The following is a 26,001-nucleotide window of genomic DNA, read 5'->3' on the forward strand; positions in this document are numbered from 1 at the left end:
AAAGTGATATTTAATTGAATTAATTATCATTGGACATTAGAAATAAACATAAGCTTTTTTAATACATACCAGTTGTTTCATCTTTTGTAAACACTGTATAATTATGTTTAGAGAACACATCCTTTATAAATTGTGTTTGGTTTTTAGTCAGACCTAATGTCAGTACAGTTCTGTATGCAGATATACTCTGTAGTCTGCTTTCAATCTGGAAAAAAGACAATCATGAATTGCTAATTGGTATAATTACATGAAGCTTGACATCAACCAATAAAAAAAACAGTACAGCAATTGGACTTCTATTTTTATGGTAGAAATAATCACATTAATTGAATCATCATTATCAATAAGAGTTAGTAGAGTAAATAGCCTGTGTAATTGATTCTGACTATGAGATCAAGGTCAAATTTCATGCATCAAACCTTTTAGAGACATTGACATCATTTATCCAACTATAGACTTTATATAGAAATTAAATCAAATTCTATAATAATGTAGAAACTGACCTAATCACTAAACATTTATAAACCACAAATTAGGAAACTTAGTCTATAAAGCAAGGAGGTTGTATTCAGAATAGAAACTCCATGCTTGTAGTAACAAGAAACTTATATACTGGTAATCGGTAAATACAACTTTCATCAATGTATGAATAAACTATATTACAAGGTCAATGTTAGATGAAGCCTGACAGACAGACAGACAGCTAAGTGTATCTACAATAATTCTATGGACATGATAGATCTCATGAAAAAAAATCACCCAATAATGAAAAATTTACATTAATCAATGAATTTTGAAAACAAAAAAACTTAATTACTGCTATACATAATTTCATGCTTGCATCTCAGCTGAAAATTGACAAATCAGATAATTAGATTGTGTTTATCTATTTGAATATTGGAGACTTGAAGCGAGGACAAATCCTCGGGTTTTACCATATATAATAATAAATACAAATTTAAAAATTAATTTATTTTTTTGTTGAATCACTAAAATTCAATTTGAGATGGATTTTGCAAATCTCCTGATCATATTTAATAGACATTGGTTTAAAATATCTTTGTGATGTCTTTTACCATTTTGTTTTAAATCGGAGTTAAGCATTGTGAATTTCCAGAGAAACCAAGAGAATCTCATCTCCTAGAAATTTAAAGTGCCAGGATGTTCGAAAATATGTTAAAGGTTTAATTTGGACTAATATATTGTGATATTACCACTGGACAGACACAAGTCAAGTTCTTATCTTTTCCTTTCTTAACCCCATTAACAAATACACTGCTATAAAAGTAACTGTCATTATTTTTAACTGCTTTACACTAAAAAAAGACAAGTTCACATGACTTTTAGTCTCATTCATAAAGACAATGTGGGGTATAAGTCAATGAGACAGCAATATAAAAATATGCTTTAAGGGGTTAAAATAGAATCCTATCAGATTTGACACCACAGTTAACATAGAAATGACAATTGACTTTTTACATCATGTTTAAAAAATTCATACATTTTATTATTTATATGTAAGTAAAAATGTTTTGTTTATGAGTTGTAATAAAGATAAATGGTCTATTATAATCCCCCCAAGGTCAAAACATAAAAACAAGAAGCAGGGTCACTTAGATTAATTGATTATCATCCCCCTGTAGACAAACACAATGACATATATAAATTATCTGGAAGCAGTTAGTAATTAAATCTAACATATGTCTTCATCAACTGTAATAAATAACACAAGAAAAAAAGCACCTGTTGGTATACCTACATCCATTTATGTGGTGCTAAATATTGGCTTCATTTCATCAACAATAAACCAGTATTTTCAAACATATGCCATCTAGATAAATTAGTAGATGTAGACTCAAAAAATCTTGAAATGTTTGAATAAGCTCAGTTCCAGTGTCAAGTTCAAAGGTGACAGTTATGATTTTTCTACTCTTTATGGAGCACTACCACTGTTCCACATCTTATCAAACAAAATTTTCCATTGAAAGTTTTTTAATTAATCTAGGCATTTCTATATCTCAATTCCTTTGTAGGGGGAAAAACAAATAAATACTAAAAACACATTAATTAGACGAGAGACAAATAATGAGTCTCTGAATAGACATACACACAAATGATTTAAGCTATAAGTATTTGTATGAAAATATTTTTTCATTCCTAAAGAAAAAAATATACAGTTAAAATGGTATTCTTATGGGGACTAACTGTGCACCTCTTTTATCACATAATTATTTCCCGACTTATATAATATATATCAAAGTTTATGACTAAACCCATATAGACTTAAAGTTGTCCTAAACAGATATTGTCAGCATTACTCCATCTTAACCAACTTCTTCTAATGTGAAATATGCCTTTGTTAGACCTTAATATCATAATTGTTAATTCCTCTCAGTGTGTACCTTTACTTTTTCCAATAATTTTATTAAAAAATTCGTAAGGGTTCCACGGAACCCAGTGTCTCGCCTATTTTTGCTGTTAATCGCAGGCTCAACAAAAATGAGGGAAAAAAAATTAAAATATTCCTCTCGATACTATCTTTTGATTGTAAGAAGCTTCTGTCCAAGTTTAGGAAAAAATCCAGGATGGTTTATGAATCTAATAAATGTTTTAAAAACTTTAACTGCAGACTGTATGTAATGTTAACTGGCAGAAAAACTAAGTCCATTCATAAGTTAAATACGGAAAAAATAGAATTTTTTTTTTACAAAATTTACTTCTGGATACTATCTTATGATCATAAACAAGCTTCTGTCCAAGTTTGGTATAAATCCAGGATAGTTTAAGAAAGTTATTAAAATTTAAACAAGAGTGCACACGCTGAAATGTCTCGCCTTCTTTACTAATCATTGATATTATGTTGATAGTCCTAAATATAAAGCTTTACTACAACTATCACATACACTTAACATGATCCAAGAAAATGAGGTCAAGGTCATATAAACCAAACAAGAAATGCATGTACACCTTACAATCATTCAATACACTAAATATAGTTGACCTATTGTTTATAGTTTCTAAGATACAGACTTAACCAAGAAAACTAAACATTGACCAATGAACCAAGAAAATGAGGTCAAGGTCAGATGAACAATGCCAGGCAGACATGTACTACAGCTTGCAATCCTTCCATACAACAAATATAGTTGACCTATTGCTTATAGTATTAGAAAAACAGACCAAAACACAAAAACTGAACACTGAGCAATGAACCCTGAAAATGAGGTCAAGGTCAAATAAAACCTGCAAGACTGACAGGTACATCATAAAATATTTCCATACACCAAATATAGATGACCTATTGCATATAGTATTAGAAAAAAAGACCAAAACTCAAAAACTTAACTTTGACCACTGAACCATGAAAATGAGGTCAAGGTCAGATGACACCTGCCAGCTAGACATGTACACCTTACAATCATTCCATACACCAAATATAGTAGACCTATGGCATACAGTATAAGAAAAACAGACCAAAACACAAAAACTTAACTATAACCACTGAACCATGAAAATGAGGTCAAGGTCAGATGACACCTGCCAGTTGGACATGTACACCTTACAGTCCTTCCATACACCGAATATACTAGACCTATTGCTTATAGTATCTGAGATATGGACTTGACCACCAAAACTTAACCTTGTTCATTGATCCATGAAATGAGGTCGAGGTCAAGTGAAAACTGTGTGACGGGCATGAGGACCTTGCAAGGTACGCACATACCAAATATAGTTGAACTATTGCATATAGTATTAGAAAAAAAGACCAAAACTCAAAAACTTAACTTTGACCACTGAACCATGAAAATGAGGTCAAGGTCAGATGACACCTGCCCGCTAGACATGTACACCTTACAATCATTCCATACACCAAATATAGTAGACCTATGGCATACAGTATAAGAAAAACAGACTAAAACACAAAAACTTAACTATAACCACTGAACCATGAAAATGAGGTCAAGGTCAGATGACACCTGCCAGTTGGACATGTACACCTTACAGTCCTTCCATACACCGAATATACTAGACCTATTGCTTATAGTATCTGAGATATGGACTTGACCACCAAAACTTAACCTTGTTCACTGATCCATGAAATGAGGTCGAGGTCAAGTGAAAACTGTCTGACGGGCATGAGGACCTTGCAAGGTACACACATACCAAATATAGTTATCCTATTACTTATAATAAGAGAGAATCTAACATTACAAAAAATCTTAACTTTTTTTTCAAGCAGTCACTGAACCATGAAAACGAGGTCAAGGACATTGGACATGTGACTGACGGAAACTTCGTAACATGAGGCATCCATATACAAAGTATGAAGCATCTAGACCTTCCACCTTCTAAAATATAAAGCTTTTAAGAAGTTAGCTAACGCCGCCGCCGCCGTAGCCGCCGCCGCCGCCGCCGCCGCCGCCGCCGCCGGATCACTATCCCTATGTCGAGCTTTCTGCGACAAAAGTCGCAGGCTCGACAAAAAACTTTAACCACAGAGTGAATGTAATGTTTCCTGGCAGAAAAAACTAAGTCCATTCATAAGTTAAATACGGAAAAAATGGAATTTTTTTTTTACAAAATTTACTTCTGGATACTATCTTATGATCATAAACAAGCTTCTGTCCAAGTTTGGTACAAATCCAGGATAGTTTAAGAAAGTTATTAAAATTTAAAAAACTTTAACCACAGAGTGAATGTAATGTTTCCTGGCAGAAAAACTAAGTCCATCTATAAGTTAAATACGGAAAAAATGGAATTTTTTTTTTACAAAATTTACTTCTGGATACTATCTTATGATCATAAACAAGCTTCTGTCCTAGTTTGGTAGAAATCCAGGTTAGTTTAAGAATATTAAAATTTCAAAAACTTTAACCACAGAGTGAATATTTGTGGCCGCCGCTGACGCCGCCGCCGACGGAATGTAGGATCGCTATGTCTTGCTTTTTCGACAAAAGTCGAAGGCTCGACAAAAATGGGAGATGATTTAGTTTATCAGTTTAACCCAATTACATTCTAATGACCCTGTCTTAACAGTCTTTATTCATATTGGTTGTTTTCTTTCAAATCTTTGAAGTCAGCATTCTGCATAAATTTACATAAATTTCATATGTCAGACTAAATCCACTTCACCTTCCACTAGTTATTTAAGATTTGTGTTGTCAACATTGAACCTAATAGTTTATACAAAGAGCAGCAATTTTGATTTAAGATGAATGCCTTGATTTAACAGTTTTACTGTGCTTACACATTAATTACAAGGATTTATTGTTATGATCCTTTAATTTACAGATATTTTTCATCATCAGACCTTGCCTATAAACAACTGGAATATCTTACTTCTGTATACAGTTAATATATAACACAAAGCAACAATACAATAATCTATATACATAAATCAGATCAGTTTATCACACATCACCAATTCTCTTATCTACTTATCTAGATATCATCAACTAAATAAACCAATTATATACCAATTATTTTGTTTAGAACATGTGTATTCTGAAGGTAATTTATCAACTCATATTTTTATTGTGGCAGGAACCAAACAAAAATTATCCAACTGGTTCCTTTTCTGCAGTCTGGTAATTAATACAATTGTAATATTCCAAATCGCAGAATATCTTTAGTGATTTGATGTTTTTTTTATAAATTCCCCTGATAATTTGAGTTCATCTAACATACATTAAAAAGAATTCTGTATTGCATATAGATTAGAGAGATCTATCTTTTTTGGCACAAACATATGTACCACCTTTTCTCAACATCAAAAGCAAAGTTTGAAACATTTTGTAAGTGTCAATCCACAGAAAAAGATTATTTCCAGGGCCTTATCTGTTCAATTTCAAAAGCATACATCTTGTATTTATAAACAAATGATACTGCTTTACCAAATTATCAGTGCAAAGTTGGATTGCTGAAAGATGACTTCCTCATCATATCTTGTATCCTTTACTTTAACATCCAATAAAAAATACTCCAATATTAAACCCTTATTACTATATATATAATAAAATATTAATTTTCGCGAACCATTTAGGTCACAGAAATTCCAAAAAATGGCATCAGTAAGGAGAGTTGTACAAATGATGTGAATACACAGAACCCGGATCCAATTTATCTTTTACTAAAAGTATTCATCATTTTCTGTTTTGTATGTACTAACAACATTTCATTTTTCTACAATTTCGATTAAAATATTATAAAACCTGCAGTTCAATAGGTCACATGCCCCAAATAAACATTCCCCGATTGGTCGAACTACTGTGGCCTCGGTGTAAAGCAACGCAAGCCTCGATGTAAAGATCACGCTTCTAAAAATAGAGGTATGTCCCAACTTAACATTCCCCAATTGGTTGAATTGCTGCTCGATGTAAAGCAACGGAAGCCTTGATGCAATGAAGAAAAGGGATTGACAGGATAAACGTAATCGTTATGAATTTTAACTTCATGGTTCTTATGCAAGCAAATTTAATAAACAATGATTTTATACAGTTGTGTTATTGTTTTCACCTTACATAGGGCTTTATTTCTGATCTTATTTCTGTGTACACAATTCTGAATCTACATATTTCACCTACATCAATATTAGGTAATCCGTTTGGACAATTCCATATACTATTATGTTTTAGGGTTTTATAGCTTTAGTGTCGAGTTGGTGTATAGTATTGAGGGCTATCTGCGAGAAATAAATCCTTTTTTCTGATAGATTAACTAAATCAAAACCAATATAAAAATAGTTAACACATATATTTTATTTAACTGAGTAAATTGATCGGAATGTGAATGATACATAAACCTTAAATTCGTTTTGGTCTATCCCAGTGATGACATTTGCGCGGGAATTTAGTCCATTGACATCGTAATATAATTTACTTTGGATTGTAATTATCTTTAGATGTAATGTTACAGGATTTAATGTGAAATTATTTGTCTCTTCTTTTATAGTACACGAGTTTGACGTCAGGTTTGTACACATGAAGTCTCTAGTCTAAAAAAGCCAGTGATAGAACTTTAAACAGATAAGCAAATGTCTAGGGCCAAGTAAGGGAGGTGAAAAAGCCAGTATTACGCAGAACGATAAACAGTTACATAGACGGATCCAGGGGGTGGGGAAAATTTGTTGATTTTATAGGGAAGCAGGGGCGGATCCAGCCATTTTATAAAAGGGGGGTTCCCAACTCGGGACAAAGGGGGGGGGGGGGGGGGTGTTCCAACTATGTGTCCCCATTCAAATGCATTGATCGTCCAAAAAAAGGGGGGGGGGGGGGGGTTCCAACCCTCGGAACCGTCCCCCCGGATCCGCCACTGGGGAAGCATGACGGGAGTGGGCAACCCTTAGGTCAGTCAGCGGCCACCCCCCTTTTATGAAAAGTTGTGGATCCGCCACTGAGATTTATATAAGCATGTTTTCTTTGTGTAGATACCTTAAAATATCACCAACTGTGACTGAGTACACAATTTGATTCATTTTAGCTCATTAGCTGGGCTCACTCGCTAAAAAGGTTCATTGCGGGCCTGCTCACTGGCTAACATTTTACGATATTCATGACTCGTGTAGAAAAGCCGATAATCTTTACATGTGTGTGAGGAGTAGTTATCAAGCTTGCTTTCGTCTGTAAAAACTGTCTTAGGCCAAGTTAGGGAGGTGAAAAAGCCAGTAATAGAACGATAAACAGATGATCAGGTTTTCTTCATATAGATCCCTTAAAATATCCCCCACTGAGGACACAATTTGATTCATTTTAGCTCAGCTGCGCTCACTCGCCATAATAGGTTCATTGCGGCTTACCGGCTAATATGTGCAGAAAAGCTGATAACCTATACATACATGTACATGTATATAGTCAGATCATATGTTTTCGTTCGTCATATGAATTTGTACTATGCATGCCTTTTCAATGGAAATTGTGACGACAGTATGCATTCTTAATAGCACGAAAAACGATGAGAAGAGGATACATATGTCAACCAAAATTTTTCAGCAACGTCAAAATATGTGAGGACACCCTATCAAGATCTATTAAGCTTGCGTTCATGTTGCGTTAAAACTGTTTTAGGAAGGTGAAAAATACCAACAATATAACAATAAATAGATAATCGATATTGTAAGTGTTGAAAAGCCAATGGTCTACATATATACTTAAATATGTCAACCATAAAATAAAACTGATTTAATTTACACCACAACTGTTGAAAAAACCTTTATGTTTATATAACTTATCTCATTCTAGTCCATTCAACTGACAGAATCAGTGTACATTTCATGAACTCTTTAATAACAATAATCATCATGGACTATTCTTTATAGCAATATCTGTTAGCCATTTAGGGGTCTTTTGCATTCAAAGTTTAGTTTTAGTGGGTTTATTTTGCGAAAAAGAACTCAATTTCCAGATCAAAGTTAACACTTTCTATATATTTTGTTGTGTCAAAATGACCTAATGAATATAAAGGACAGTACCCATATAGACCCAAAAATGGTATATCACATTCTACACATGACATTTTAGCAGGAAAGACTGCCATTGGAGTATATAACTTTTAACCTGTGTATGTATAATTAAAATATGATAATAAAATTCATATCTTTTTCAGGACTTCTGATCGAACCATGTACATGTAGTATGGCATGTTTGTGAGATATGGTTTTGGTGGATAGGATGTTCATGAAGGACCTGTAGTACAAAGTATATCACTGGATTGAGCTCTTTGTCTAAGTGTATTATTAAAGTGCTTTGCTTTGAGCTCGGTTCATTGTTATGCAATTCATTCTTTGTGAAATAAAGATTTGACAGACAACTCTCATGTACAAGGATTTGTCAGGGTAGTATCCATTCTATGTACAATGTAAGTAATAAGGAGATAAAAGCATTTTATTATGATTTGAACCAAACATTTTTTGTCCTTTAACCAAATTTTAAAAAAAGAACAAATTTACCTGACAATGCTACACTCGCTACTAGCAATATGATGCTAGGTTGTTTTAATACATCTGTACTGCCTACTGATGACTCGGTCCTGAGTGTAAATGGTCATTCAGTATGTTAAAAAAAAAAAAAAATTATAAGGCCTATCTGGCCTAATTGATTTCTAAAACTATATTTCATTGTACATGTTCAACATTTTTCATTCATTTGTTTATTTCATAATTTGTGTGAATTAACATTGTTACAGTAAATGTTAATAACTACACTTTCATACCACAACAAATACTGTATTGGTATCACTTATATTTCTATCCATACATGTATAACAAAAAAAATTGAAAAGAGAATAATTTTGCAATACCTTTTTCATATTGAATACTATAACTTTTTTGATATTTAGACATATTAAGTAGATTTTCATAATACCCACTTGACATGCTTGAAATTCTATCAGATTACTTTTGGAGCAGTTATGAGTCTTTGAAGCATGCTCACAAAGGTTTTTTTGTTGATATCGTTTTCATATTGGTCAAAACTTGTTTTTGCTTCGGCCAGCTTTGGAGGAGATGTTATCAAAGAATTGATAAAAAACAACACAGAAGTTTACTTTCTAGCTCATCTAGCCCCAAGCATCATGTCAGGCATTTTCATTACTAAAAACCAATAAATGTCTTCTAATCTGAGAAATAATTTCGACATTTTAACAAAATATTTTACTAATGATACTGACAATCCACCACAAAGTAATATAAATAGAACCATACAAATAGTGAGCAAATACATATAAAAAAGATGTGGTATGATTGCCAATGAGACAATTCTCCACAACAGACCAAAATGACACAGAAATTAACAACTACGGGTCACCGTACAGCCTTCAACAATGAGCAAAGCCCATAACGCATTGTCATTTATGTTATTTATGTTCACAAAATAAACAAAAAACAAATATTATGTAACACATAGACAAACAACAACCACTGAATTGCAGCCTCCTGATATCATGTTCTCAGATATCATCTCCCATTTAAAAAAAAATCACATGAAAAAATGAACCTATTATGTGATGCTCTCCTAGCTACAAAATTTATCCAAAATCAAAGATGTGGAAAATATTCTATCATAATCATTTGGTCATTAATGCAATTAGTGTCTCTTTCATGCCCTCTTGAACATAAAATCTAAATATTAAATAAACAACACTCCTCATGCTCAGATTGGTTGTCATCGTGCAACACAGTTAATAACACCATATAGGAAAAACATAGAACTCCTTTTGTCATATAAAACACTGTCAAACATCCAAACATACTATCCACATTCATCTGTGTCCACACTTGTTCTTTTATAAAATATAAGGAATACAAAAACAATGGGATGTGGCATGATTGCCAATTGCCAATGAGAAAACTATCCGCCATAGACCAAAGAATGTGGATGTAAGCAACTATAGGTCACTGTAAGGTCATAAAGAATAACTATAGGTCACTATGAAGCCTGAGCATGACAAATGGCAAATAATTGAAACTAATATTTACAATACATGTTCTTTAAGGTACAGTGAGGTACAAATATTTAAAGTTTGCTTAGTACTGTGAGCAGTCAGATAAGTACTTACTTGTTTCAACTTGGCCAGTATAGTGGAGCTCTGTGTACTGTGATGCTGATTAACAGATAACTTCCTCAAGGAATTTTGCCTGCCATTATTTTCATATATTCTGTCATCAGTGCCAGTCTCTTTTGAATTAACTTCTTTCATCAGCATACGATTCATTCTTACATGTTGCTGGACCTGATCTGAAGCCTGGTTCGTTTCTACCCATGGTAGTAACAGTCCAATATGGTAAGTTACCAGTGAAGATAAGCAGGCTACCAGTATCATCCATAGAAATGTCTGACGCAGAGTACTTTTTGACAGACAGACAGACATCTTTCAACATCACTTTTTATTTCGTCATTCATGTACATGTAACCATTCTAATAACAATATCTACAAGATAAATGTTACATATTTGTGTAATGTACTTTATTATAGAATTATATGCTAATTTAAGGTGATAATAAAAACTGATCATTTGAGTTGATATACATATCAATTTTATACTTAGATTAATTATAATGGACAATTTGTTTAATGAAAATAATAATAATGGCAGCATAAAAAATATCTATATTAGGACAGTACAAATAAAGTGTACTTTCTCTTAATGTTGCAATGTATGAACACAAATAAAATAGCCCATTCAAGAGAAAAATGGCCTATCAATTTCAAGCAATGTCTGTGTCAGTCATAAAAAGGACCTTTTTTACCTCAGGTATTGAAAAAGTTATATAAATCAGCCTTCCTTACATTCAGATACATCTGGATTTGCAGTTCAAGAGATGAGGAAAATGTGAAAAGTTAACAATAGCTCTAAACATGCCAACTGAAAATAAGTTGTGTAGCCATCCAAAGAGTGGAGGTTTGTTACTATAGTTAACTGAACCAAGGCAAAACTGTATTTTTTAAATGGTATTTCAATTTGAATATGGCATCATGACGTTGGAGGTTTCTTCCTATCTTATAGTTGGTAAAGATGAACTGAAGGGATTTTTTATACTTTTAATTAAAATCATATATGACGCTGTAGCTTCTGATGCACTTATTTTTATCAAACTATTATATTTCATTTTCAATTGATATATAAGTAAATGTTTATCTGAAATGTAACTGTAAATAAGTATTTTACAGGTGTAGTCATATAATTGAACAGGGATTCATTGAAAGCTCACCTTCAAATTCTCTCAAATATTTTCAAGCAATGTTTAATAAACTGCTTGTCACTAAACAGCAAACAATTTCTTCAGCAAAACAATTAACATCAATATAATTAATGCCAATTCAACAGGTAGGCAAGTTATCGTGCTTATAATGCATATCTGAAAATTAAGTTTTGATAAGGTAATAATATATATTCCTCTTTAAGATGTCTTACCAAAATTGAATATCAAAGTCCTGTAAGTTCTCTTCACAGTATTTTCTAACAAATTTAATATATGACACAACAGCTGAACAGCAAACATAAAAAATAAACATCATTTGACAGTTCTATTACATAACATGTATTTAGTTAGCACAACCAATTCCTCATGCACAACTCTCACCATCAATTAAGATAAAAAGTATATCATTTTCTGGAAATATCTGTTTAATTTCAACCACAAAACCTGACAATCCATCTGTTTGTTAACTAATCCTATCTGCAACTGCAGAATTTTATCAAGACTTTCTTTTAGACAGACCATGCTCTATCATTACTTGAGATAAAAGGTTTCATGGTCTGTGATTATCAAATAAACCATGAAAGTAACAATTATTACTTAGCTATTTAGTGACAAAAGGTGAAATAAACAAGGACTTGTGTGACATAATGTTTAATGATGTCCCCTACTGTTAAGATATAATTATTGTTAAATGGTGGGAAAATAATTCTTAAATTTTTCAATAAAGGGTATACATAACATACAATTGATGTATAAATAACAGGGAATAACTAGATAAATAACAAAGCAAGATGGTATTTACTTTCATGTCAGGGAAAGATGAATTACCTGGGTACTGTCTCATAAAAACTAAACATTGTAACTTTGAAAAAAGGACTTTTACTCTATAATCACTACCAGTATGATAAATGTCTATTTCTGTAGGTTCAGTATATTTTGGCATCTTATTTTATGTTATTAACTTTATTGTATGCCCCATTTCAACAACCTCTTATCTTTAAAAAAATATGTTCAAGGCTAACAAAACATTTAACAAGAATTGAGCATGGGGAACAAAATTAGAAAGAATCAAGAGAGACAATATGTCAATGAAAAAAGTTTAAAAAAAAAAACACCACTGGAATACATGTTCATGGCCTGAAAAAGGAGTTGGACCACTTAAAAGGTTAGAACTACCACTCAATAAGACAGCATTAAAACAAGACTTTCAAGATCTATATAATTTCATACTTTTTAACAAACAAAAAAATTGAGGACTTTCATACATAAGGTCCAAGCAACCATAAATCCAATCTTAGATACACATCATTTACATTTGATTCTTATGGATTCAGCTAACCAAAAGAAAAGCTATATTTTAAATCTTTACATTTTATTTCAATATATTTTTTAACTGCTATTATAGATCTTTATAAATTTGAATTTATGAAAAAAACTCCTTTTTCTAAAATTAATTCTAACATTTAAATAATCATTGGACTTTTTCTTAAAAAAATACTTGCAACCACAAAAGCTTACCTGAAAAAAATGATAAAAGTCCACACTGCTGAAAAACACAGAGATTCTTTGTTAATCCAGTGTCACTGATCTCTGTGTAATGAATGGATTAAAGGAATCAAAGGTTAACAATGTAAACAAAACCAGGAACATACTGTTTTATGTTAAGGATGGGAGGGGATAATAATCCCTGACCCTAGAGCCATTGTAACTTGACAATGATAAATTGTTAAAGGTGGGATCAACCTACCATACATCACAGTATACTTTAACAAGCCACACAGCCTCCAGGCAAATCTCTACGTATTTATCAAAATAACTGTGAAATTTAAACATCTTCAAAATTGGAAGTTTTGAGTAATTGAAACCTGATCTTTTCCATATCATCTGAGAAATTTTTTATCTTGCCATGATCTTTTCATTCAGTTTTTTTTAGGAAATGAAATTTAATATGTCGTACTGTTTTTTTTTACTTTTTTCATTAAAATTCTTGTCATTTTAATATGACATGTGTATAAATGTTACTTGATAAAGCAATTTTCAAATTAAGAAAAAGCCATTTAAGTTTCATGTTATTAAATATGTTTAAATCCCTGTACATTTTTTGTAAGGTGAGGCTGTAAGAACGAATATAAGACTGACACATGCTTTACTTCTTGTGGAAGTGAGGGAAAAACGTTATAACTGAACTCACAATCTGACTCTTTTTGTTACAGATATATATCTAAGTATAAAATTTCTCAATATACATTAACTAAATAACAGATGCTGTTTTATGCTAATAAAACAAATTAAAAAAAATACCAGGCTTAAAATTTAAAACGCCAGACATCTGTTTTTTTCTACATGAGGCTGCTTAGTTGCAGAGTAACAAAAATTGTAGTCATGGCTCAAAGAGATTGATGTTTTCCAAATAAAAAGAATTAAGAAAAAAATTTCAATGAAAATTGTCATACTAAGAGTTTGATAAGTATCTATCTATGAAGCAACTCTTTAAGAGGACAGACAAGACTTAAGAGTATATCATGATGATGTCAATTGGAACTGTCATGTCAGCTCTAGACAGAATAAGTTATGGTAGAGATTGAAGGACATATATTATACTGGTACCCATTAATTACTAGATATCTGTTTTATCGACTGGTGTCAGTCCAAGGTTACATGAAGTATTACTATAAGTACCAATAAATCAAAATGAAACACCAGTATCTTCAAGGAAAACTGGACCTTATCTGTGAACCAAATATCTATATAAATCAATTCCTTAAAAAACACTGAAGTTCACAGCTTCAAAACTTGTTTGTTTAATAGTACTCTTTATCTTTAGAAATATAAACCACAAGCTCTTTAGCTTTAGAAATATAAACTGCACATGCTTTATTGCACGTATATACAAATAAAATTTTGAATGCTAAAATAACATTTACACTATGCTATTACAACTGTTGATTAAGCAAAACGTTTACTTTTTCTTCTATTTTCATTGCCTGATTGATATATCTTGCGGTAAACCACAAACTGATATACATGTACATTAACTTCACCTCAAATACCACAATAAATCATTCTCTTTTTTGGGATTCTTTATTTCACCACATGTACCTCAATATTTTATTTTCATTTTAACTGACCACACATGGTCCTTGAGGCCTTTTGAGGTTTTAAAGCATAAATGTTAATGTATCTTAATATATATCTTACAAGAAAGTTTGACTTTTAATGTCTCAAACAGTCTTTTTAAGTTCTAAAATTTTCTAGCAGAGAAAGCCATAGAAGAAATCTTTATCTTGAACTTACTATTGACTTTTCTTTTAAAGGTGCATAACAAACATCCAATCACAAACCAAGTTTCATCATTTTAACAACATCAATGTAAACAGGCAGTACATTTACATACTTTGTCTATACAAACCATAGAATCATGAGGAATGGACCCCTGTTCTTTCTTTTTTTTTGAGTAAGGTGCTGATATTTCTTCACATCTTAATCATTTTCAAATATATATTGGGAGGAAACTAGGCCAGTATTACTTGGATTATTCATTCCAGAATTTCTATTACTATTACTTTTTGTAAACTTTCTATAAAGTCTAGGTAACTGTCATTATTTCTGCTGTACTTGTGAACAATAAACTATAAAAAGGTGATGGTACCTGCCAAAAGCCACTGTGATACAAAACCCAATGTCAATAGTTATTCCTACAATCAATATTTAATAACATACATTATTGTTTTGTATTATTATAATAATTTATTATATATTTTTGCCTCTGAGGATTTCAGAAGTCCTTGAAATTGCAATGTATGATTTTAGTTTTGATGGACCACCAAAAAAAAATCCTGACCTACCTGTTACTGCTGTATTTCAATTTTATGTTCCACCTGACATGCCTGATCTACATGAAACCAAACAATGTTAAAAAGTAACAATACAAATTGCCATTTCCCTTAAAGTTTTATGTAAAGATTTTAATACTATGATCAAATACTATAATGGCTCTGCAAACTTTTAATTCTAAAGATTTAAAGTCAAGTGCAGATGTATCAGATGCATCTGTTCAGAATTGTTTTCATTAGGGATTATAGCTTGTAATGTTCAAACTTCAAGTCAACAATTAAATAACTAGCTTTTCTTCCTTTGAGATTCAGGGTAATGTATTTGATCTAAAATTAAATCTTTATTTTTGTTTTTATTCCAACAAAAACATTTTATGTTCAATCATCAAATGTAATTACAGTAAAACTTTAAGATTGTGAAATAGATTATCAACTCTTCAATTGTTTTTTTTTTTTTTTGCATAGTGCTTAATATACATTTTTTTCATTTTTCTTATGTTTCAATAACTTTACATAAACCACTACATCTGAATATTTTTCGTCAATTTCAGGGGCAGTTTTAGATAACTACATATCTGGCTAATGCATAGACTTATATATAACATTGATTTGGTGCCCTTACCCCAGAATGTAACTCTTGTCAAGCTCTACAGTATGAAAGCTCTCCTATTTTATGAAAACATTTTGCATGAAGTATAATCATAAATAATATTTTTCAATTCAACAATTTTTGCAAGAGTTGTACCTGTTTTTTATTTAACTATTCCTTTCCATTTTTGTCTAGGTTGATTTGTCAGGAAGATGCAATATTGGTAATGTTGTTCCACAAACAAAACCATCCATTTTGGTATGAAAATTTTCATGAACTACATCCATTCAATGTTAACTATTTTTGGCAAATTTTCACTTATTATTGACACATGGACATATAAAGGATAAAACATTACAATCTTGGATACTTTCATCCAAAACTAATGGTGTAAACCAAATTTATTTTCTAAAATACTTATAAGAGAAAATCCTATTTTGAAATATTCGCAATGATTTATATTCACATTATTTTTCACAAAAGTCATGAAAATTAGTTGGTTTACAGTAATTCTGATCTGTGTTTTGAACATTTTCATGTTCAACTTTAAATATAAGAAATCCACAACTATTAGTAAGAATGTGTGAACTCAGCAGAAGTCTCAATATTTCAGTTATTATTACCTATCAGTATTGATATAGGGATTAGCACTATCTTTATTAGTACATGCTTATCACATAAATTCTCACCTTCTCTAACAGTCAGCAATGAGTACAGATGTCATTCATCTGGAAAAATAATAAAACATTTTGTGAATTCATTCAGCTTCATTCTTTATCACCTTTTTTCAAAACTGTCAAAATTCTGGAACATAACAAATTCTATTACATAATACAAATTTTCTATGATTTTTTTTTAAAGAAATAGGCAGTGTTCTACCTGGGTGGTTAAGCTATAACTTTTCAACCTCATTCTATCAGAATTGAATTTCTAACAGGTTTTATTATAGAATTTGATTTTGACCTAATTGTATAAATTCCAGCAAAAACATGCTCCTAAAAAGTTTCTAAACCAGGACACTATTTAGAATTTTATAAAAGGAATTTGATGAAATAATAATTGAAAACTTCTGATCAATTTGAATATATAATTATGAATAAAATCAAATCAACCTGACAATATTTTTTTCCATGACACACATCATGATTACAATGGGAAAAAGGAAGAAATTTTTGATAAATTAAGTTTATACAAAATTTAGAATTAATAGACAAAATTCAGGCAATAGCAAAAAAAATTTATTTTCATTATTTCTAAAAACTATCAGGTTTACTAAAAATAACTTACTGGTCGTTTTGTGAAGGTCAAATATTCTATGACCAGCATCATTTGGCTTGTAGCACCAACTGTTCTAAATTATTGAAGATAATCTGTCATCTCAAGGTTGATTAAGTTTATCTGAAAATGATGGAAGAAATTTTACCAATCTTGACAAGAACCAGCTGTGGTGTCAGATTATGCAATTTTTTTTAGGAAACTTGAAATTAAAATGAAGTAATTATACCAGTATCTGCTGAAATTTATAACTTTTTTAAAGATTGTTTTGCACATGGAAGTTTATTTCGTTAACATTAATTACTCTGTATTTATAAGATTTATTTATCACATACTTTTCTTTAAAACATGTTGTTTAGACATGAGTTCTTTTCAATCAATTTTCCAAATGGAAATAATCAAATATTTTTTTTTGTGATGCAAACAATTTAACAACTTTAATGAAAACAGTAAAGTTTTACCCATTAGATAAACAATTTATGCGATAATGTTGATCATTGCCTGCTGTTGCGCAAAACATTTTCATCACAAAGTTTCAATAGTTGTGTACGTAGCAAAGGAAACACTGAATTACTGAAATACATGGGTCTAAGTTTAGATATTTTCTACCTCTTGGCCATAATTCCCTAGTTAAATACGAAAGTTGATACATAACAATTAATAACTAGCTGTTTGATTAATGCTCGTACATACCTTTTGCATTATTTCTAAAATTGTTATCTGACAACAATACAAAATTTGGATATTAAACCAATAAAATTTTAAACTTTAAACTTTTGCATTAAGAAGACAAAACTATTTTATTTCAGAAATTCATTTATAAATCTATGAGAAATATACACAGATAAACATGCTTGTATGTATCCATGAACTTTACCTACAATCCATCACGAAACTAATCCCCTATCATAACATCTTTAAAATCACATCACCCCTTTGTATGGATTCTATATAATTTTATTTAAACATTAAACAAGATTTATATATAGGTATAATAGGATTTTATTCTGTATGATATATCCTATTTTGAGTAGTCTTTTCAAGGTAAAAGTACCTCAAGCTATGCCTTTTTACAATCCTTAAGTTCATCAAATAAAATGGATGTCGACCGTTTTTCTGTAGCTGTACATACAATTTTTAGGAAAAGCTTTAAACAGTTATAGTTCATGCTTTCAATGGAAGAATTCTAGATTCTGGAACTAAATAAAGGTTTAAAAAGTTTGTGAATTAGATACACATCCTTAGGACACTGTGTGACAGTGTCCCATTCATACTATCACATTTTCAAGTCAGTGAACCAGAACACCTTTGGTCAAAGCCCTAACTTAGCATACATTTTTAAAATTTCCCATTATAATGAACATGTGTCCAAAGATTCAAATTGATGTAGTAATTGCATAGAAAACTCATTTTATAATAACCAGATAAGGCACAGACTAACACAAGGATGCAGAGACAGGAAATTATATTCCCCCTACTATCATAGGCTACCAGTATATTCACAATGTTCTCTCCCATAAATATCATGAAACATCCTTGTTAAGGTAGCTGGGGTGTCTAAATGTTCAATGATAGATTTTTCTGAAACTTCTGTAAAAGACTTCTGGGTCAATTTACATTCAAATATCAATAAACAAAACTGGGGGTCACAGACCTTGTTTTTTCGTTAAAATACATTAAAATTAATGAAATCACAGTTATTCAAAACGAGTTATATAGGGAAAACTTATTTTTTTCTTATTGAGGAAACACTAAACAATAGAATTGGTTCAAATTCAATGAGAGAATTACTTTTCATAAATACTTCTGAAATATCAAATAAAAATAGGGGGTGACGGGCCTTATTTTCTAAAAAATAAAAAAAACACAAATTTTCCTATCAAATTTAGTATTATTATCTGCCCTTGATTTTAAAAGGATTTTTCTGTAAAATTTTAATACACTTAATTGACACTTAATTTTTCTGTAGTTTAATCTTGAAATTTCAAGTTTTTGATGTTTGTGTTGTATATAGAATACAACTTGGTAAAATATTTTTAAACCCAAAATGTATTTTTGCAACATGCCAAGAAGGGATGCTCTGAAAAAGACACCCGATCTAATTTAAAAAAAACATTTTCTAGAAACTTTAAGATCACACCCATTAGACAATCTATAAGAAGTTCATTTCAGATAGCATCACCTCACCATGATGCAAAAAGGCTCCATGGAAGAACATTGGGCATGAAAAAGAAGAAGAATGGGAGGGGAGATAACTTTCATAAGAAAAAAAGGACAGATAACACCATAGCCAAGAAAAAAAACAAGACATATAAAGCAATCTAAAGGTGCAATAAAAACTACACAGACAGAAAAACTAAAAACTATGAAAAAAGAACCCCAACTAAACCAGAGCTGAGGACAAATGCCCAAGATGAACAAGTCATTTCTGCTTCTATTGTGTTGCATATGACCAGAAATATTCACAGATATTAGTCATATTTTCTAAGGTTCCTGTATTAAAAACCAGAAAACTGCTTTCAAAAAATTTAAAACTTTTCCATAAAGTAAAACTTTTATTAGCTGTATCAGTGCATGTATCATACAGAGTTCTCGAAATCTTTATTTCCCCAGTGTTCCTTGAAGAAAATCTGCTGATCTTCACTATTACTTCTATTGCATAATAACAAAATTGTCTGTCCTATGCAAAATTTTGGTGGTCAAAACCTTGACCACCACTTTTTGAGAACTCTGGTGTCATACTCTTGTCTGCATTTAGGCACATGATCCTAAAAAGCAGTTTTAAATAATAATTAACAAATCTCTTCAAACTGTCATGAAATTTTTTCACTTGATTCATCATGACTACCCATTTCCCATACACTTGTTTCTATATAGAGTCTGAAGTTTTTAATCATGTACCGGTAGTTATTCTTAATACAAGTAAATCATATTGTTAAACTTCACTAATCCACACTATCTTGATTTTATAGTTAAATACATTTTGTAACTGTAACAGTTGGACAAATTGGTCATGAAATCTGATGATAAAATTATCCCCTTTAAGAAGACTTTCTCTTGAGGTGACTCTGGGTGGTCACTTCTTTGTTGTGACAAGATAAATTAATCTATTGACACCACACCAGTATTACACCTGTCCAAAACAATTTATTTAACCACCCCAGGTGTAATGTAAAGGTAATACAGATTGATATGGGATACACATTCTCTAAGAAATTTATGAAGTTTACAAGAAATTAAAGAAGTAATACATCTTCGACAGTGACGGTGATCTTTTGTTACTAAATAAAACTCTATGGAGAAAATTTAAGGTCAATAGTTTGTAATCCTAAACTTAAAGGTTTACAAGGGTGAGCAAAAACAGAACTAAAGTGATTAAAATATATAGATTGCTTCATAAGGAGAATTGCATGTCTGAACAAGTACTTTTAGTCCAAATTAATCAAGACCATGAGAGTCGTTTAAGATTAAACCTTTGGTTTTTGCTTTCAATTTGTTTCACCTTTAGCCATGCGGGGGTCTTTTAACATTTACTATACTGTACGAGTTTTGGTCATTGTTGAGGGCCATACAGTGGCCTATAGTTGTCTACATCCTGATCCTTTGGTCCCCGGTTGGTAGTTTGCATAGGCAATCATACCACATCTTTTTATTTTTATATTCATAAATGTTGAAAGTAGATAAGTTACTAATCTGAAAATGTATCACATGTAAAGGTTACTGCTACTGAACAAGATGCAACAAAAATTTCATACATAACTCACAGTGCATCAATATGAAGAACTAAAATGTATAGGTAAGTGACTGATCTTGAAATATGTCACACAGTAAGGCTTTCCAATATGAAGCTTGGTATTAAATATCAAGAAGCTCTGATATTTAGTTGCTGAGAAAAATGCAACAGAAATGTGTTACTCTTTAAGAATGGGGATATAATTAGTGAGCTAGACTCTCAGTGTATTGTACCTAAACCAATATGTGAGATACACTGTCAGTGTATTGTATCCATAGTACCTGTAATGTGTGAAAACACTGTCGGTGTATTGAATCCACAGTACCTGTAATATGTGAGATACACTGTCAGTATCCTAACTAATATGTGACATACACTGGCGGTGTATTGCATCAACAGTACAGGTAATATGTGAGATACACTGTCAGTATCGTTACTAATATGTGACATACACTGTCAGTACCCTTAATAATATGTGAGATACATTGTCAGTATCCTTAATAATATGGGAGATACACTGTCAGTATTCTTACTAATATGTGACAAACACTGTCAGTATCCTTAATAATATATGAGATACACTGGCAGTGTATTGTATCCACAGAACTGGTAATATGTGAGATACACTGTCAGTATCCTTACTAATATGTGACATACACTGTCAGTATCCTCAATAATATGTGGGATACACTGGCAGTGTATTGTATCCACAGAACTGGTAATATGGGAGATAGACTGTCAGTATTCTTACTAATATGTGACATACACTGTCAGTATCCTTAATAATATGTGGGGTACACTGGCAGTGTATTGTATCCACAGAACTGGTAATATGTGAAATACACTGTCAGTATCGTTACTAATATGTGACATACACTGTCAGTATCCTTACTTATATGAGACACACTGTCAGTATCCTTTCTTATATGTGAGATATACTGTCAGTATCCTTAATAATATGTGATATACAAGTTGTCGGTGAATTGTATCAACACCATTATGTGAGATACAATGTCAGTGAATTGTTACCCACACCAATATGTGAGATACACTAGCAGTGTATTGTATCCACACTAATATATGAGATACCATGTCAGTGTATTGTATCCACCCCAATATCTGAGATTCACTGTTAGTGTATTGTATCGACGCTAATATGTGATACACTGGTAGTATACTGTATCCATAAGTATGAGTAAGATACCTTGTTAGTATGTTATATATGCCATCAAGTGTCTTGAATCCACACTAATTACCAAAAAGTGAGATATTCTCAGTATTTTGTATCCATACAACTTAGTGATATACACTGTCAGAATACTGTATCCATAGTAATTTGAGGTACACTTTTAGGTTCATTATATTCACACCAATTTGTGAGATACACTGTCAATGCATATAATATATACTGTATACTTATAGTGAGGTACATTGTCAGATTTTGTATACATACTCATTAATTTCTTTTAATACATGTACTGCCTCTCCGTTGACTAATATTAAATCTGTTTACTGATGTTTATTCAAAAACATAACATGTACAAAAGACTTTCAGATAGCAGGGTCTAATTATAACAAGAGTGCACACGCTGAAATGTCTCGCCTTCTTTACTAATCATTGATATTATGTTGATTGTCCTAAATATAAAGCTTTATTACAACTGTCACATAAACTTAACATTAACCAAGTAAACTAAACATTGACCAATGAACCATGAAAATGAGGTCAAGGTCAGATGAACCATGCTAGGCAGGCATGTACAGCTAAAAATTCTTCCATACAACAAATATAGTTGACCTATTGCATATAGTTTAAGAAAAACAGACCAAATCACAAAAACTTAACACTGAGCAATGAACCTTGAAAAATGATGTCAAGGTCAAACAAAACCTGCGTGACTGCCAAATAAATCATAAAATATTTCCATACACCAAATATAGTTGAACTATTGCATATATAGTATTAGAAAAAAAGACCAAAACTCAAAAAACTTAACTTTGACCACTGAACCATGAAAATGAGGTCAAGGTCAGATGACACCTGCCCGCTAGACATGTACACCTTACAATCATTCCATACACCAAATAAAGTAGACCTATGGCATACAGTATAGGAAAAACAGACCAAAACACAAAAACTTAACTATAACCACTGAACCATGAAAATGAGGTCAAGGTCAGATGACACCTGCCAGTTGGACATGTACACCTTACAGTCCTTCCATACACTGAATATACTAGACCTATTGCTTATAGTATCTGAGATATGGACTTGACCACCAAAACTTAACCTTGTTCACTGATCCATGAAATGAGGTCGAGGTCAAGTGAAAACTGTCTGACGGGCATGAGGACTTTGCAAGGTACGCACATACCAAATATAGTTATCCTATTACTTATAATAAGAGAGAATCTAACATTACAAAAAATCTTAACTTTTTTTTCAAGTAGTCACTGAACCATGAAAATGAGGTCAAGGACATTGGACATGTGACTGACGGAAACTTCGTATCATGAGGCATCCATATACAAAGTATGAAGTATCCAGACCTTCCACCTTCTAAAATATAAAGCTTTTAAGAAGTTAGCTAACGCCAGCGCCGCAGCCGCCGCCGCCGCCGGATCACTATCCCTATGTCGAGCTTTCTGCGACAAAAGTCGCAGGCTCGACAAAAATCATTCAGCATGCTTCAAAGAAAAGATGGGATCCAATGCCCTCTGATTATACTGATAATAGTAGACTGTTTGGTTAAATATTTATTAATATGTGTAGTATCTATAACCCCTAGTTCCCAAGTTGCTTAGCTCTTTCTTTATACTTCTAATCATATATTAAAGTTTAATCATAAAATCATAATTAATGCATACAGCATTCATTTGGCAAATCAGGGGTGAAAATATGAAAAAAACATGACATAAATATGAAAGAGTTATTGCTATTTGTATATAACTTCCTGAAAATTTCCAGAGTGAAAACTATCAATATAAAAAAAAACTTTGCAAAAGGTATACAACAATATCCAAAATAATCTTACCCTAAAAAATGTTTTAATCAAAGCATCCATTTCAACTTAATATTGATTTTAAAGTATGCATAGTTCACCTTTAACAATACTTGCCAAATACTATGAGAAATTTAAGAAGATTTTCTTTTGATTGTGAAGATACAAATGTGTCAACCTACCTGTAATACGTTCACCTGGGAACAAACTCCGGCTACACCTCACCGAGCCTTTTCATCATTGGAGCAGTGTCCTATCATCTTAAATGTCCATTCAGTTTAACCTGTAATCATTTTGTTCAGATTATTAATCTTTAAACTTTTCTTTTTGATTAAATTCTAAATTAACTTTAGCCTTTAAAAATCTGTAATCATTCAATCCAAGTTAAAAATGATGGAAAAGATCTAGTCTATCTTATTGTCTTTAGTCTATTTAGATACATGTATTACATATTATCAAAATGTTTATCAAAATATAAGAACAAAACCTTGTAAAATAACTCATTTGAATAATTAAAGGCTATAGGTTAACTTTGACATCTAAAATGTGTCCCATGCTATTTATTTTTAATATTTTAAAAGTTTTAAAAAAAATCTGATTTGCATCATATTTTAAAATATTATCCCAAAACAAAAATAATTCAAAACATAGAAATATGGAATTTCCAGATATCTGTACATAAAAATCACTCACAATCCTCACATGACCATTTTTGTTTCTGGAAATTATACCAAAATATTCACTGTTTTGTTTCATTCCAATAAAAATGTGTGACAGATGTTAAAAAAGTTTTATTTCCTCTGTGTTAATGACATCCCCTATTGTTAGTGGTGATTTACACATCAAATGTATTCTGAAATGCAGTTTAATCTTTATATTTATCTCCCAAAAAATAGAACATCAAATGCAAAGTTATAATTTTATGTCCTTGAACAATTCTATTTTCTTATAAATAGTAAACTAACGCATTTACAAATGTAAATAACTTTCTAAAAGTACAGAAGCTGTTGGGGATTTGGCAAAAGCAAAGTATGTATATTGACAGTAGCGATCAAAGGATCGTAGTGCATATATATTATGAGTTACAATGTTTATCAAATACTAACAAGGACAAATTTAAGAACATTGAATTCAAATTTGTAAAATATTACCCCAAAAAATTCTAAAACCACAATTATTGATATTTGTATCTTGTATGAATCAAAATTGATCTAGTATTCAATCTCTTATAGATGACTTTCAAATTGGTGCATTTCCTGTACAATGCCTATGTTATTATAGAATAGTAAAAAACAGATTGTTTGTAGACAGTTATTTACGCTGATTCAATCTGTGTAACTCATTCATAAAAAACAACTTCAGATTGGTCTATGCAACAAATGTAAAGAAAAATATTTTTTTAAATACTTTCACTTAAATGAACTAGGTTAAATATATCAAATAACATTCAGTTCCTTAAAAAAATATTATATTTCTTAAAAATGTCAACTGAGTATAAATGTTTACCGCTACTGTTCGTAATTTCATCTTTTTGAATATATTGTATAATGACCCATATTTATCCTCTTTCCCAGATTATACAACATTATTTAACTTATTTTATTCATATTTAATCATACTTATTAAGTCATGAGGAAGAATCAATTATAATGGAAATTATCTTTCGCCTTAGTTGCCTAATGGCTGATTTCCATTGGGATCACAAAACATGTACTCTTTTGGTCTGTGCAATATGTTTAATTCATTCTTAAATGCATATTTAGATTTCTCTGGTCTGTAAGGGACTAGCCTTATTCCCAAGCCTATTAAACATAAGTAATTTACCTATTATAAGTTGGTCTTCTCTTATCATGAACCATCTAAAAAAGTCCAC

The 26,001-nt window shown here is 31.2% G+C and overlaps 1 protein-coding gene and 1 long non-coding RNA gene across 2 annotated transcripts in view; both read right to left on the reverse strand.

Annotated features, from left to right (window-relative positions):
• The window catches only part of LOC127738027 (cadherin-like and PC-esterase domain-containing protein 1), a 47,669-nt gene extending 36,757 nt beyond the window's left edge, over positions 1 to 10,912 (reverse strand). The window contains exons 1-2 of the mRNA XM_052249079.1: positions 10,552 to 10,912; positions 70 to 205 (exon numbers count right to left, since the gene is read on the reverse strand). Coding sequence (XP_052105039.1) covers positions 70 to 205; positions 10,552 to 10,863 — 448 coding nt within the window. The 5' untranslated portion in view covers positions 10,864 to 10,912. The remainder of the gene's footprint in view (positions 1 to 69; positions 206 to 10,551) is intronic.
• A 5,848-nt stretch (positions 10,913 to 16,760) lies between these two features.
• LOC127714272 (uncharacterized) lies at positions 16,761 to 24,411 on the reverse strand. Its single transcript, XR_007987671.1, has 3 exons — positions 24,311 to 24,411; positions 17,406 to 17,516; positions 16,761 to 16,846 (listed from the first exon to the last, which is right to left on the reverse strand). It is a non-coding gene; the product is annotated as an uncharacterized LOC127714272 (long non-coding RNA).
• Positions 24,412 to 26,001: the final 1,590 nt, after the last annotated feature.

The sequence above is a fragment of the Mytilus californianus genome, unplaced genomic scaffold (assembly GCF_021869535.1).
Source record: "Mytilus californianus isolate M0D057914Y unplaced genomic scaffold, xbMytCali1.0.p SCAF_1, whole genome shotgun sequence".
In the NCBI taxonomy this organism is placed as follows: Eukaryota; Metazoa; Mollusca; class Bivalvia; order Mytilida; family Mytilidae; genus Mytilus; species Mytilus californianus.